Here is a 12,469-nt window from a genome sequence, read left to right as displayed (position 1 = left end):
TTTTAAATTTCATTTAGTTTTAGATACTTACATATGTACATATATTTTTTTCTTTTTTGTTATTAAATTATTTTTTCTTTTTTAAATTTAATTTTCATTTAATACATATTTTAAAAATATAAATATATATATTTCTTTTAATTTCACTGGATTTTTAAAGACTTATTTTATGTTCTTTTTCAATTTAATTTTCTCTAATTTTTAGAATTTCTTATTTTTGAAAGAAAAATAATTTTTTTAAATTTAATTTAATTTTTAGAAATTTAAATGTTTTTCTTTCCTAAATTCGAATTTATTTTAATTCTTGGATTTTAATGCTTTAAAAACGAAATTTTTTTTATTAATTTGAGTACATTTTAGGAAGTTATTATTACATATGTACATATATTTTTTTAATTTGATTACTATGTGCATATGTATTTAAAAGTAAAATATATATATATTTTATTTTCATTTAATTTTTAGGAACTTATTTTACATTGTGTTTTCTTTTTATAAATTTAATTTTTAGATTTCATTGTTTTAAAGAAAAACATTTGTTTAATGGAAAGCCAACGCGTTGCTAAGTTAATTTTTAGAAAGTTATTTTATTAGGAGTCTATTTTTTTAAATTAAGTTTCTTCTCCTTTAATTAAATTTTCATTAATTTTAAGGTTTTATTCTTCTAAAAAAAATATAAATATGTTCTTAGAATAACGCTAAGACCTCCTCGTTAGCAGATCCTTCAATTAGTCTTTCGCCAGAAAAGTGCTTTCAAGAAAGTTGTTCGAGTTGAAAGACTTTGGTGAGATGAAAGACAATCGCCAGAATTATCCTGTAAAGCCACACTGCTAAGGCCTAATCAGTTCAAAAATAATAAAAAAATATTTCGAGTATTTAGCGAGTATCTTTAGAGGGTAATGCAGAATGGAAAAAATAAGTTTTCAAGTGATCCATCAATCCCCCCCTAATGTTTATATCGCGTGAAGAAAGTTCAAACCTGCTCTCTGCGTGAAAAGAAGATTAAATATCACATGAAGAATACATACCAGTGATTTGCCATGCCTCGCCTCAGAAAAGATCGTACCGTACTTAAATTCATTTCTACTTACTCCGCAAGCATTTGCGTAAAAACTTTACCGAAAAATGTAAGCTTGTTTTATTGTTAACTAATTTAATTTTTTTTTAAACAATTTTTGGCACAAAAACTCTCAATGTTTGAATATTTTAAACTCTCAACCGTAATTTCTAAATAAATAAATATGTACATATATTATACAATAGCTGTGCACTAATTCTACAATGAAAACTCTCACGTCTCTTTAATTTCATTTTTGCAAATGCTACAAACCGTCATTGGCTGCCCTCGTCCCCGTCCAAATTGCTCTCGTTCACGCTGTCGCTTATATTTAGCAATCAGTGCTGAGTTATTCAAGTCGGGACTGCGCGGTGTCTTTGTGCAGCAACAACAGCAACAGCAATTGAAATATTTCAACGGCACCGATTCACCCTCTTCAATGGTTTGTGGTAAATTTTTGCCACGTGTCTCCGGCAGGAAAAGGCTAGCAAAGCCGCCGATAATTAATAGCGCACCCATTATTATTAGCGGCAGCACAAGCATGCGCTGACCCTGAATAAGTAATCTTATTTAGAATTAGGTTATGGAATGAATTAAGTTCAACTACTTGCCATGTGATTAATAATTGGTATGACTATGGGTCCGATCATCGCGACTACCGAACTGAAGCTCATGCCCAAGCCACGCACCACAGTCGGATAGAGTTCGGAAGCGAGTAATGGTAGCACTACGAATGCCGACGAAATGCCCATCTTACCGATGCAGTAGAGTAGCAGCATTATCTCTGGCTGTTCATCGTACAGCAATGTCAAAACACATGCCACACCCCCCACCAACATAGATATGCAAAGTATCCAACGTCGGCCGAAGTAGCTTAAGCCTGGCCATAGCATAATGTAGGTAGGTAGCTCAACAACGCCAGCGAGAAAGAAGTTCCATATTTCATCACCACCCAAAGCTGGCGCATAATAGCTCAGTCCCACATAGACGCTGGTGTTCGCAAACCAAATTAGCGTTATAATCAATGTTTTACGACGCATGTTTGTGGTGCGAAATAAATCCAAGATACCATAAGATGTCTCTGTCTCTTTTCCCATTGCCGCTTCGGCCTGCTGTAATTTTTGGTGCACGATTTTTACGAAATCTGGTGGGATGTTGTGGCCATTAACACGCGCAATGGTTTTCAAAACTCGTGCCGCCTGTCGTGTTTTACCCACTGCGAGCAGCCAACGCGGCGATTCCGGTAGCACGAAATAGCAAGAGAAAAGCAGCAGCAGTGGCAAAGAAACGGTCAGTGTGAGAAAGCGCCAATCCCTTATTAGATACACTATGCCTGCGAGTAGTACCAGCCCGCATGAGTAAGCAATATTTGAGACTATCGTGCAAAAAACGCGACGCTCAGGACCAACCAGTTCAATAGCTACACGAAGGGAGAATGAGACCAAAGTGAAGGTGTTGTGTATGCAACAGCTTACCAAGGACATAAGGACTTGCGAGTATGGCCGGCACGGTGAGACCCACCACAAAACGCATACCCAACCAGGAATAGTAGTTCCATGCGAAGGCACTAGCTGCGCATGCGACAATTTCTATAAGAAGATAAACATAAAAGGAGGGTCGACGTCCCCACTTATCCTGCAGATAGCCGAAGACGTAGTTGCCGATCAAGCCAGCAACGCCAAACAGAACCAAAGCCAGCGTAACCAAAAAGCTTTGGTCGCATACAAGATTCCACTAAAACAAAAATGCGAGGTTGAGAAAAGCGCCTACGAAGCACAAACTCTATCTTACCTCTGTAACCACTGTGCTGCTGTACATTGAGCGATCATAATACCAGCCATGTTGGCAGCTCAGAACTGGGGTACGTCCTGGATTGCCGATTTGCCAGACCTTATCTTGTTGCAACTCTATAGGGGTGCGGTACTCCATATATCGCACAATATCCGAGTAATTGCGGTTGTACATCGCGCAGCTGGCATACTCAACGCTGCTGTTCACCATGCTCAAAGGTATGCTTAGGTTTTTCACCAGCGCACCATAGTCCTGCGCCCATGGTTCCAATTCGGGCACACGACACCAATGCTTCGGCGTTGCTGCGATAAATAATTGACTATGGGTTTTAATTATAGTTAATACTCGTATGATATATGGATTCGAAAATATAATCGGCCGTCTAAGCATCAAATTCACCTGTAGGCGTGGAAGGCACAAGGCAACGCTGCAGGTAATAGCACCGAACAAATAATAATTTTCTGGTACAAACCAAAGGATCCGACCTCTTTAAGTACTTCATCGAAATCCATGGATGGTAGGATAATTAGACGGCTGAAAGAATATTCATAACTCCTTTATTAGCTGTATATTTAAAGCGTTCGCAACGAAGCAAAAAACTGTGCGACACAAGAGCCCACTTGGAACTGAACGCGCGCGCCACAGCCAAAATTAGTGGAACCAACATTCACAAAAGGCTACCCCAAATAAAAAATAATTTGGCACATTTGTATGCATTTAGCTGCAGCTACGAGTAAAATCTCTATAGCGCAATGATGGATTCTGTGTCTGCTTTGTCGACAGAGAATGTAGTATGTAGTTGTTTTGATTTGCAAATTCAATTGGGCATAATTATATTATGGGCAGTAGCCTGTTTAATTAATTGGCTACCCTAGCGTTAGCAAGGTCTCCGTCTCAATGGGATACCTAAAGACCACATAGTTTTCCGCATGTGCAAAAAAATGAATATATACCCTGTGGTAAAAATGGGATGACACATAAAGGGACTGGTAAAATGCTAGCTATATCGGGGTTCTTTTTTGAACTAGTGAAAAATTGGATCTAAGTAGAGTTTAAGATTTATTGGCTGGATGATCATAAAGAAGAACAAAGATAGATATTGGACGCTCACATTTTGGTTTGTTTATGTTTACCCGAGTTCCTCCTCCAATTATTATTTTTTTTGAGGCATGAATCCTTCCATTAAATTAATTTCCAAAATACTCGCTACATTGCGCTGAAAATAACTGTTTTAGCTTTTTAAGCATTAAAACTAAATAAATCCAGAATTTATTATTAAGTAATTAGTAAGTTAATCGATCGGTTGCACCAAAAACCAGATATGTCGCGACCTAGAGGATCCGCTGTACCCTTTGATAAGTTAATAACCCGGAAAGCCTAAGATACTATCAGTTCAAGACACTAAATGCAAATAATGACTTGGTAGACGAATTCCTGATACTAAGTATCACAATTAGGCAATCCAATCCCGCAAGCTTGCGGGATTAGCGGGACTGAAATTAAAATTATATTATTTCCTCTAGACAGTTAAATTCAAAATTGATATATAAAAAAGACGATTTGATTTAGAAAATCTACGTATTTACTTTTAATAAGATTGGTTTTTTGATAATATTTCCGAAGGAATGATAAAGTCTTTAAAGTTTCATCTTTTAAATTCGATCTTATTTTATTGCACAATCAGGAACTTTTCATTTTGGTGATTATGCATAGTTTCGTAGATATATGGTCAAAATCGCTATATCTTATTGGGTATTTTTCAAAAGAGAATAAATTACAAGCTGCATTTTTTTTGTAAGCGAGCGACAAAAGAACGCCCAACTCGAGTAAAATTTCCTTTTAGCTACTTAAGCAACCCTGCTGGTAGCTGGCAAGAGACATGTGATTAGTTCAATGGGATTTAGACACAAAAAACAATAGAAATTAGTAATAATGCGAGGTATTTGCGTAATATATATACTTATTTAAAATATAAATCATATATACACGTAAACAAAAATTTTTGATTGTTCTTCGTATTTTCTGTCTTTTTTTAGTGCCTTATTTTGCTTGTTTTGCATTACCTTTTTTTTGCCTTTTCCTGCCTTTTTCGCTATTTTGTTTTGCCTTTTCTGCCTTTTTCGCAATACCTAGTGCCTTTTCCTGCCTTTTTCGCTATTTTATTTTGCCTTTTTTATAGGTTTTTAGGTCCTAAAAATCCGTTCCCTGGTTATGAGTATTCGAAATTTAGCATCTGAAAGAAAAAAGTCAATTTTCCGTTGGCACACTTATTTATCGATACAAACGGACTGTTTTAGACTTGAATAATGTGTCCATAAATCGGTAAGTGAACAAAGTTTAAGCTAGTTATAAAGGCGAACGTTTTCAAATTTTAATAAATTTCGCAGGACCACAAAAAAAAAAAAAATCGATGAAAGGTTAATAATACAAGATCAGGTGTTTTACATATATGTTTCTGGGGTCGCTGAAGACGAATCTGAACCTCGTTATGCTCCATAACGTCAGGATTTGCTTCTAACCTCAACGCACATTGCGAATCTCAATGAACTCCTCCAAAAGGCCTTCTGAAGGACGTCCTCTAAAAGCCCTTCCTGAAGGCCTTCTATGGGTAGCGAAAGAAGAAGCCTTTCAATTGATGACAGTCCATACAAAAAAGAAAGGAGAAAGCAATGTAGAGTGGAAGGCCTCCTGACTCTCAGGAAGACCTTTCGGAAGAGCTTTTAACTCCTGAAACTATCTACTGGGTTATAAAATGATGTATATTTAAAACAGCCATGCACGACAAACATTTTGGCGAGCCCGTTCACAACTTGCAATCGGCTAATTAATTTTTTCTGTTTTTTCCGCAAATCCCGCATATGTAATCCCTCATTTCTGATCCCACAAAAATGGCGCGGGATCCCGCGTTTGCGGACGGACAACCATAAAGTATGGCCATTCTTTTAATTTAGAGTTGAAATGCACAGAGTTCGATTAAAAACGATCAGCCGAGCGCCTCCGTCCTGACCTGCGGGCTGCGTCGGATCTACATCCGCTAAACTTAAACGTAGAATACGTAAAAATAATAAGAGCACATTCAGGTTAAAAATTTTAAACCCATTTCAAATGCTACCCATATTTTCAACATGTGGCAGCGCTTTTTATTTTCTTAATGTTCAAGAAAAATATTTCCTAATACTCTTTCGTTTGTCACCCATGTTTTAACATTTCATACAATAACAGATGGAAGAATATTGAATATTAAAAATATTTGTAAAATAAAACCTTGTCAAACCTTTTGCGTGTGACACTCAAATATACATACATATTAAAATTATATAATTCCCTTAATTGAAGTTGCATTTAAATTAAAAAACGTGTGGCAACTCTGCTACAGGTGTATTTTAAAACTAAAACATCTGACACCCGTATTGTGTTGCATATTAACATCATCTTATTCCTTTAATTCAAGATGAAATTTGAAAAGGTGGCAAACCTCCTACATGTAGTTCAGAAATAAAATATCTTCAAAGCAGTTTCGATAGATATCCATATTGAAGTAATCCATTACATTGAATTTAACTTTGTAAACAGGTGGCGACTCTCTTTTAAATATTTTCAAAGCACAATCTCTTTCGACTGACAATTTTCTAATCGCCTTAATTTAAGATTGAACTTGTTTTTGTAAACGGGGAGCAACGTTGTTTAAAATTATTTCAAGCTAAAACCTTTTTATTCTTTTAAATATGACACCCGTATTGCGACATATGTTCAAATTACCTAATTCTTATAATTAAAGTTGAATAAAGTTTCAAAACAAGTGGCAACTCTCTCACATGTAGTTTAGAATACAGTTTTTCAAAGCTATTTTGATTGGTATTCATATTGTAGTAACTCATTTTACCTACTTTATACATTGAATATATTTTTGTAAATGGGTGGCAACCCTCCTACATATAATGGAGAAATAAACCCTATATTGTATTAATGGATTGAACTTATAAATAATTTGTATTTAATTATTTATCAGGGGGCAAACCTTAAAAAAAAACATTGCATATCTATAGGCCAAGGCTTTTAGGTTGATACCTATTTTTTTAAAATCGAACTAACGTTACAGATCTGATGATATGATTATTTACTTCCATATGGACATATATGTATATGTACATACATAGAATACTAAAGGAGAAACAGATCACATTAACTCCAATCAACATATCGCACAACCAGATCTAAAGTGCGATCAACTGAAAAAAATTTGTGTGACTTTTTTTGCATAAATCAATTCATAGCGCTTACATTCAATTAATGGCAATATTTTTTTCTTCATGATTAAATACATTAGTTGAAAAACTACTGTTATGCTTGTTCTTGTATTAATTGCGTTCAATCTGTACTATCCACAAGCAGTTAAATTTCCCTCTATTTGAGGTAGCCCACTTTAGATCTAGGTATGATATATGAACATATGCTGTGATTAGGTTATACATATTTTTCCGGAGCTGCGCCATCTGTTACTCAAAAGCCGAAGTACACACACATACTTTTTGTCTCCTTCTCACACTTCCAGCGCATGCATGTGTTTGAAAATGATGACGAAGTGATTTTGTATGGAAAATCATTTATACCCATATATTTGAATCAAATAAACATACCTAGAAGATATCAACCAATACTTCCCATTTACCAAACGAAAGGAAAAAACTTGAATTTTTAATTAAAGAAAACAAAAACAAAATCATTCGAGCGGCTTTCGAGTATTTTTGTAATGAAAAAATTAGCAAAATTTTTTAACAATTTTGTGCCGTAAAATGCTCAATTTTTGTGTAATTTATGTAAAATTTGGACACGATAATATTTCTATTGCCTTGGAAAACTTAATAAACAGCTTCGTAACCACCTTCCAGTAGTTTACTAAGGGCCGGTTGTTTAATGACTGATTAGCACAAATCGGAGGTAGAAGCTCCGGTTAAATACAAAAACTGCTTTATTGATCACATGTGATATGCATGATGTCGAAATCGTCGATAATGATGTACTGGTGATAACCAGACATTGAACAACCGGCCCTAAGGGCCGTTTTCGCTATCTCTGGTTAACACTAATCTCCAGTTAAACATTGTTACCAACATTACCGACACAATGTTATATGCATGGAGACAGTAACGTCCGTAAATATGTTTAACCTTGGGTTACCTCTTAACCAGAGATGGGGGAAAACGGCCCTTAAGAGGAAATGCACCACGAGAGACTAGAGCAATGAAGAAATAACACTTACTTACCTGTGTTCACGGAACTGTTGCCTAAGGATTTTAAATCGCGCTCATGAAGCATGGTCTCGAACCACCCAACAGTAGAGAGGTCTATGCCTCTTTGGCCCAAGGCCCCTGAGATATGTAGATTAGGGTGGTACTTAAATATCAATATCTAAATGTTATATGGATATCTTTTAAATATATATCGTTGTATGTATAAAATAAAGGCATCTATGGAAATTTCAAAATTTGAAACAAAATTTTTGGCGGTCGCCACAGGGTTTGAATCGTTATTTTGTTTTTTACAAAATTTTGAATTGAAATCTGGTAAATTTGAAATATTATTGAAATGTATTCATATGAATTCGCTCAGTCATAGCTAAGTGTAAATTTTGACGAATTTTCTTGATTAAAAAAATATATATTTTCAAACCATGGTAGCAACTCTTAAATTAAATTTGTTTTTTCTTTAATTTTGTAATTTTTGTGGATGTCTTTATTTTGAGCGCAGAACTAATTAAAGGGATGCCGCGTGATGTTGATATTTGAAGTACCACCCTAATGCAGATCCATAAGCAGTATTATCAAAAGCCCCCACTAATTCCAAGGAGGCACAAAGAGGAATCTCCTAAATATCGAGGGTATTTTCATAAATATACATAAATAAATGTTTGCTTATTTAAAAACTGGGCATACATTTTTAGTAATTAAAACAACAGGGAATATTTGTTTCGTAATTTAATTACCGATTGAAACTTTAAGCAATTTCAAACTGGGCATAAACTTATACCGGGTTTAAACTAGCCGTAATTGTTTTTTATTTGAAGTATGGACATTTTCCATCCTTTTATAAAGAATAAGGAAGTAACTTAAAAAAAATATTGTTATATTTCGGTTATTTACTGAATATATAAAATTTATCAACACATTTCGACCAAAAATATGACTATTGAATGGTAAAAAGTGCGTAAAAAACTAGTTATTTAAAGTTGAACATAAGCACATGAAACCCTGCACATATTCGTTTTTTCCAGGAACTAAGCATTTATTCACTTTTTCAGAGCCAAAAAGTCGATACTTTTCAAACGCTGGAAACTATGCTGGTACATAACGAAGAGTTACATACAACGTCAATTTTTGAAATATATATTTGTTTACTTTTTTGCAATTTTTTCCTTAAAAAAAAGAAAAAAGCTACCAGCCAAAAGCTAACTTACAAAAAAATATTAAAAAATGCTTAAACGCGACGTGGAAAGCTTAAATATTGAAGATTTCGATGACAGATACGTGCGTCATGCATTCATCTCGAAGGTCTTCGCCATTATTGCGGTAAGGTGACAAGTAATGACGCTAGTAAAATGTCTTAATCTACATTGATGTTAAACCACTTTCAGGCCCAGCTCGCCTTAACCCTTGCCGTCCTCTTCGCATTCGTCTACATTGATGCCATTCAAGACTTTGTAGTTCAAAATCCTTGGCTTATGTGGGTAGCGTTAGCTGCAGTTCTGGTTACAATGTTACCGATTGCCTGCTGCGAAGGAGTGCGCCGCAGTTATCCCATTAACTTCATACTTCTTATTCTCTTCACTTTGGCTGAATCATTTTTACTAGGTTGCATTGCCATCAGATATGCACCTGATACGGTTAGTAAGTCGGGGTTTGTTTTTGAAATTCATATTCATAACTATCCTTACATTTCCACAACTTTCTATCGCAGGTCCTATACTCCATTGGCATAACAACGATCGTTGTGCTTGCGCTCACCATCTTCGCCTTGCAAACATCTATTGACTTTACCGCCTGTTGGGCCTTTCTTCTGGTTGCTTCTATTATTTTGCTTATAATCGGCATTGTGGCAATGTTTTTTCCTTCGCGTGTGCTAATCATAGTTTATTGTTCTCTTGGAATTCTCATCTTTTCCATCTACTTAATATTCGATATACAATTAATGATGGGCGGCAAACATAAATTCGCGATCAGTCCAGAGGACTATATATTTGCAGCGCTCAGTATTTACATTGATATTATTACAATATTCATATACATCCTTACCTTAATGGGTTTCGTAGACAACTGAAGAAAGGGAAATGATTTGGATGAATTTGGAAAAAACGATCGCCAATGGCTTCATACAAACATACATATGTTTATTAAAGATTTTTCATTTACAGAACTTATTTGCTACATAATATCCAATAATATAATATTATTTCATGTATCTCAAAATGTTTTTAATATATTTTCAGTTGAGATAGGGCACTTTTGAACCAAATTCTGAGATGAGATAGGGCGTTCCTGAAAAGGTTTCTGAGACAGAGCGTTTTCGAACTATTTAGCTGCCAAGATAGGTCGATCTTCCACTCGGCCGTCGATTACTCGAGCAAGTTGGTTAATCAAATAGTCGGGTAATAAATTACTCAAGTCATCAAGATTTTGTTTATTCCAAACTATGATTAATCGAATTACATGAAATATGATTACTCAAAAAATTAATTTTGCTCGTTAAAAGAGTTTGCTTAGGAAAATGCTTATTTTCTTTTTACAGGAACATACCAATATTTCAGCATTTTTACGTTCATTACATTTTCAATAAGGGGCCCCATGCGTGTCATTTTCTTTATGCGCTTAAATAAGGGTTAAGTCATCTGTGTCCAAAGAATAAATATTTTTTGAAGCTGCTGCTGCAAAAAACAAAGCTTGTAAAGATTTATGAAGAAAATAATTCAAAATCTGTTCTACTTACAAGATTTAGAGAAATTACTGGTCAGTTAAAAACGTAATTTTTTACACAAAAAACGTCCAAACGTCAACAGGATACAAAAAAACGTCCAAATGACGTTAAAAACGTCAACCTGACAACGCTGGACCAAAGTTCTCAATAATACCTTTCATTTGATATCCATATTGAGATGTTTTAGATAAATTTAGTAGAATCGAAAATAAGTGGAAACCTTACACTATTATCCTAAGGGAAAACATTTTGTATATAGGGGAAGCATTGTTTAGGAACCTTCTCGTGGTACCCACGAATAGTAATATTTTATCTTAAAAAAATAAATAAATAAATATGTGATTCAAAATAGGTGCCAATCCTAGGAAAATATTTTTGAATTAGAAATCTTTAAAATACCTTCCGTTTGATACCCATATTATGATGTTTTAATTAATTTTTAACTAATTTCGAATAGGTGGGGCAACCTTATACGAGCCTTCTCGGAGATAGTGCCTATTCAGATAACCTTAGAATCTAAAACATTATTTGTATACAAAATTTTATCAAAATCGTTAGAGCCGTAAAAGAATTGTTCAGCAGTTAAGAATATCACATCGCAACTTAACCTTCCAAAAAATATGTTTATTCAGCAGGCAAAGAAGTTACACATAAAATTAATACCCCAGAAAGTTATACTTACATACATACATATATACCACATACTTTATTGTCTCCTTTAATTTAATTTAATTTTACGTGACAGACAAAATATAATATGTATTCTTTATTTGTTGCCTAGAAAGTAAGTATTAATTTCATGTTTAATTTCTTTGCCTGCCGAATAAACATATTTTTTGGAAGGTCAAATTCCGACGTGATTTTCTTAAGTGTTGATCACTTCTTTTATGTCAAATTCATACAAACTCATGATGTCGCTGCCGCGTTAAAAAAATTTTTGACGCCATCGACAAAGCGTTTAGATAATGAAAAGAACAAATTGAAAGCTGTGGCCCGTAGCTCGTCGTTTTCAATGTGCTCAGCACTTTAGCAATTGCTATTGAAAATATGTAGTAAAATGCTTCATTCACTACTTCGTATTGAAAAATTCCATTAACACTTAATAGGTGATCGATTTTAGAAAAAGCTTTCCTTTATCATTTGTTCCTTTGTTTGATCAGGCATTATACCTGGGACTCACGGAGCAACGCAACGACTCCGCTATGGGGGTGAATACTATTTTATGAGTAGAACTTGGCTGCTGATAGTCGATTCGGAGTTTTCGACATTAGAAGAGAGTAATGAAAAAATAATAGTACCGAGCTATTACAGAAAGACCATGAAGACTTCATCAAAGGGATGAAGGAATTAATTACTTTTTAAAAATAGTTATGCTGGTACCGATAAATATTTACAATTTTCGTACTTTTTTACAATAAGTATTATCTTTTGTTTTATTTAAAGAAATTGTTTCGAAACATCGCACATAGTTTTACTTAATCTACATATGTAATTTTAATCATTAATTTTGCACGCAAGATCTTAAATTACTATTAATACGAAAATAAATTATGCAAATGACGTAGATACATATCGTTACCTTAATTCACAAGCGCCCTTACCAACACTTTTTTCGAAACTGCGTTCTTCGCAGATTTTGGTTGGATGTATAAA

At 34.4% G+C, this 12,469-nt stretch overlaps 1 protein-coding gene and 1 pseudogene across 2 annotated transcripts; one reads left to right on the top strand and one right to left on the bottom strand.

Annotated features, from left to right (window-relative positions):
- Window positions 1-710: 710 nt before the first annotated feature.
- LOC118742954 (beta-alanine transporter) lies at window positions 711-4,301 on the bottom strand. Of its 2 annotated transcripts, none has more exons than XM_036475389.1 (5): window positions 3,248-4,301; window positions 2,849-3,150; window positions 2,533-2,791; window positions 1,669-2,477; window positions 711-1,609 (listed from the first exon to the last, which is right to left on the bottom strand). In XM_036475389.1, exons 1-5 carry the CDS (start codon window positions 3,348-3,350, stop codon window positions 1,292-1,294), a joined length of 1,791 nt encoding a protein of 596 aa, XP_036331282.1. In that variant the 5' UTR covers window positions 3,351-4,301; the 3' UTR covers window positions 711-1,291. The 2 variants fall into 2 exon arrangements, with proteins under 2 accessions (XP_036331282.1, XP_036331281.1); XM_036475388.1 differs by having other exon boundaries at window positions 2,849-3,167; window positions 3,248-4,298.
- A 5,002-nt stretch (window positions 4,302-9,303) lies between these two features.
- LOC118742953 lies at window positions 9,304-10,356 on the top strand (annotated as a pseudogene).
- Window positions 10,357-12,469: the final 2,113 nt, after the last annotated feature.

This window comes from Rhagoletis pomonella, unplaced genomic scaffold (genome assembly GCF_013731165.1).
Source record: "Rhagoletis pomonella isolate Grant_MI unplaced genomic scaffold, Rhpom_1.0 Rhpom_scaffold_00007, whole genome shotgun sequence".
In the NCBI taxonomy this organism is placed as follows: Eukaryota; Metazoa; Arthropoda; class Insecta; order Diptera; family Tephritidae; genus Rhagoletis; species Rhagoletis pomonella.
Note: the sequence above shows the minus strand (reverse complement) of the source record. Positions and strands in the feature narration are given on the sequence as shown.

Excerpts from the sequence above, each read along its gene's own strand:
- LOC118742954 (XM_036475388.1), bottom strand. The coding sequence starts at position 3,360 with ATGGATTTCGATGAAGTACTTAAAGAGGTCGGATCCTTTGGTTTGTAC. Across the intron at positions 2,478-2,532 it reads CGCAAGTCCTTATGTCCTTG|CTATTGAACTGGTTGGTCCT; the intron begins GTAAGCTGTTGC and ends CCCTTCGTGTAG. Across the intron at positions 1,610-1,668 it reads TACCAATTATTAATCACATG|GGTCAGCGCATGCTTGTGCT; the intron begins GCAAGTAGTTGA and ends TTACTTATTCAG.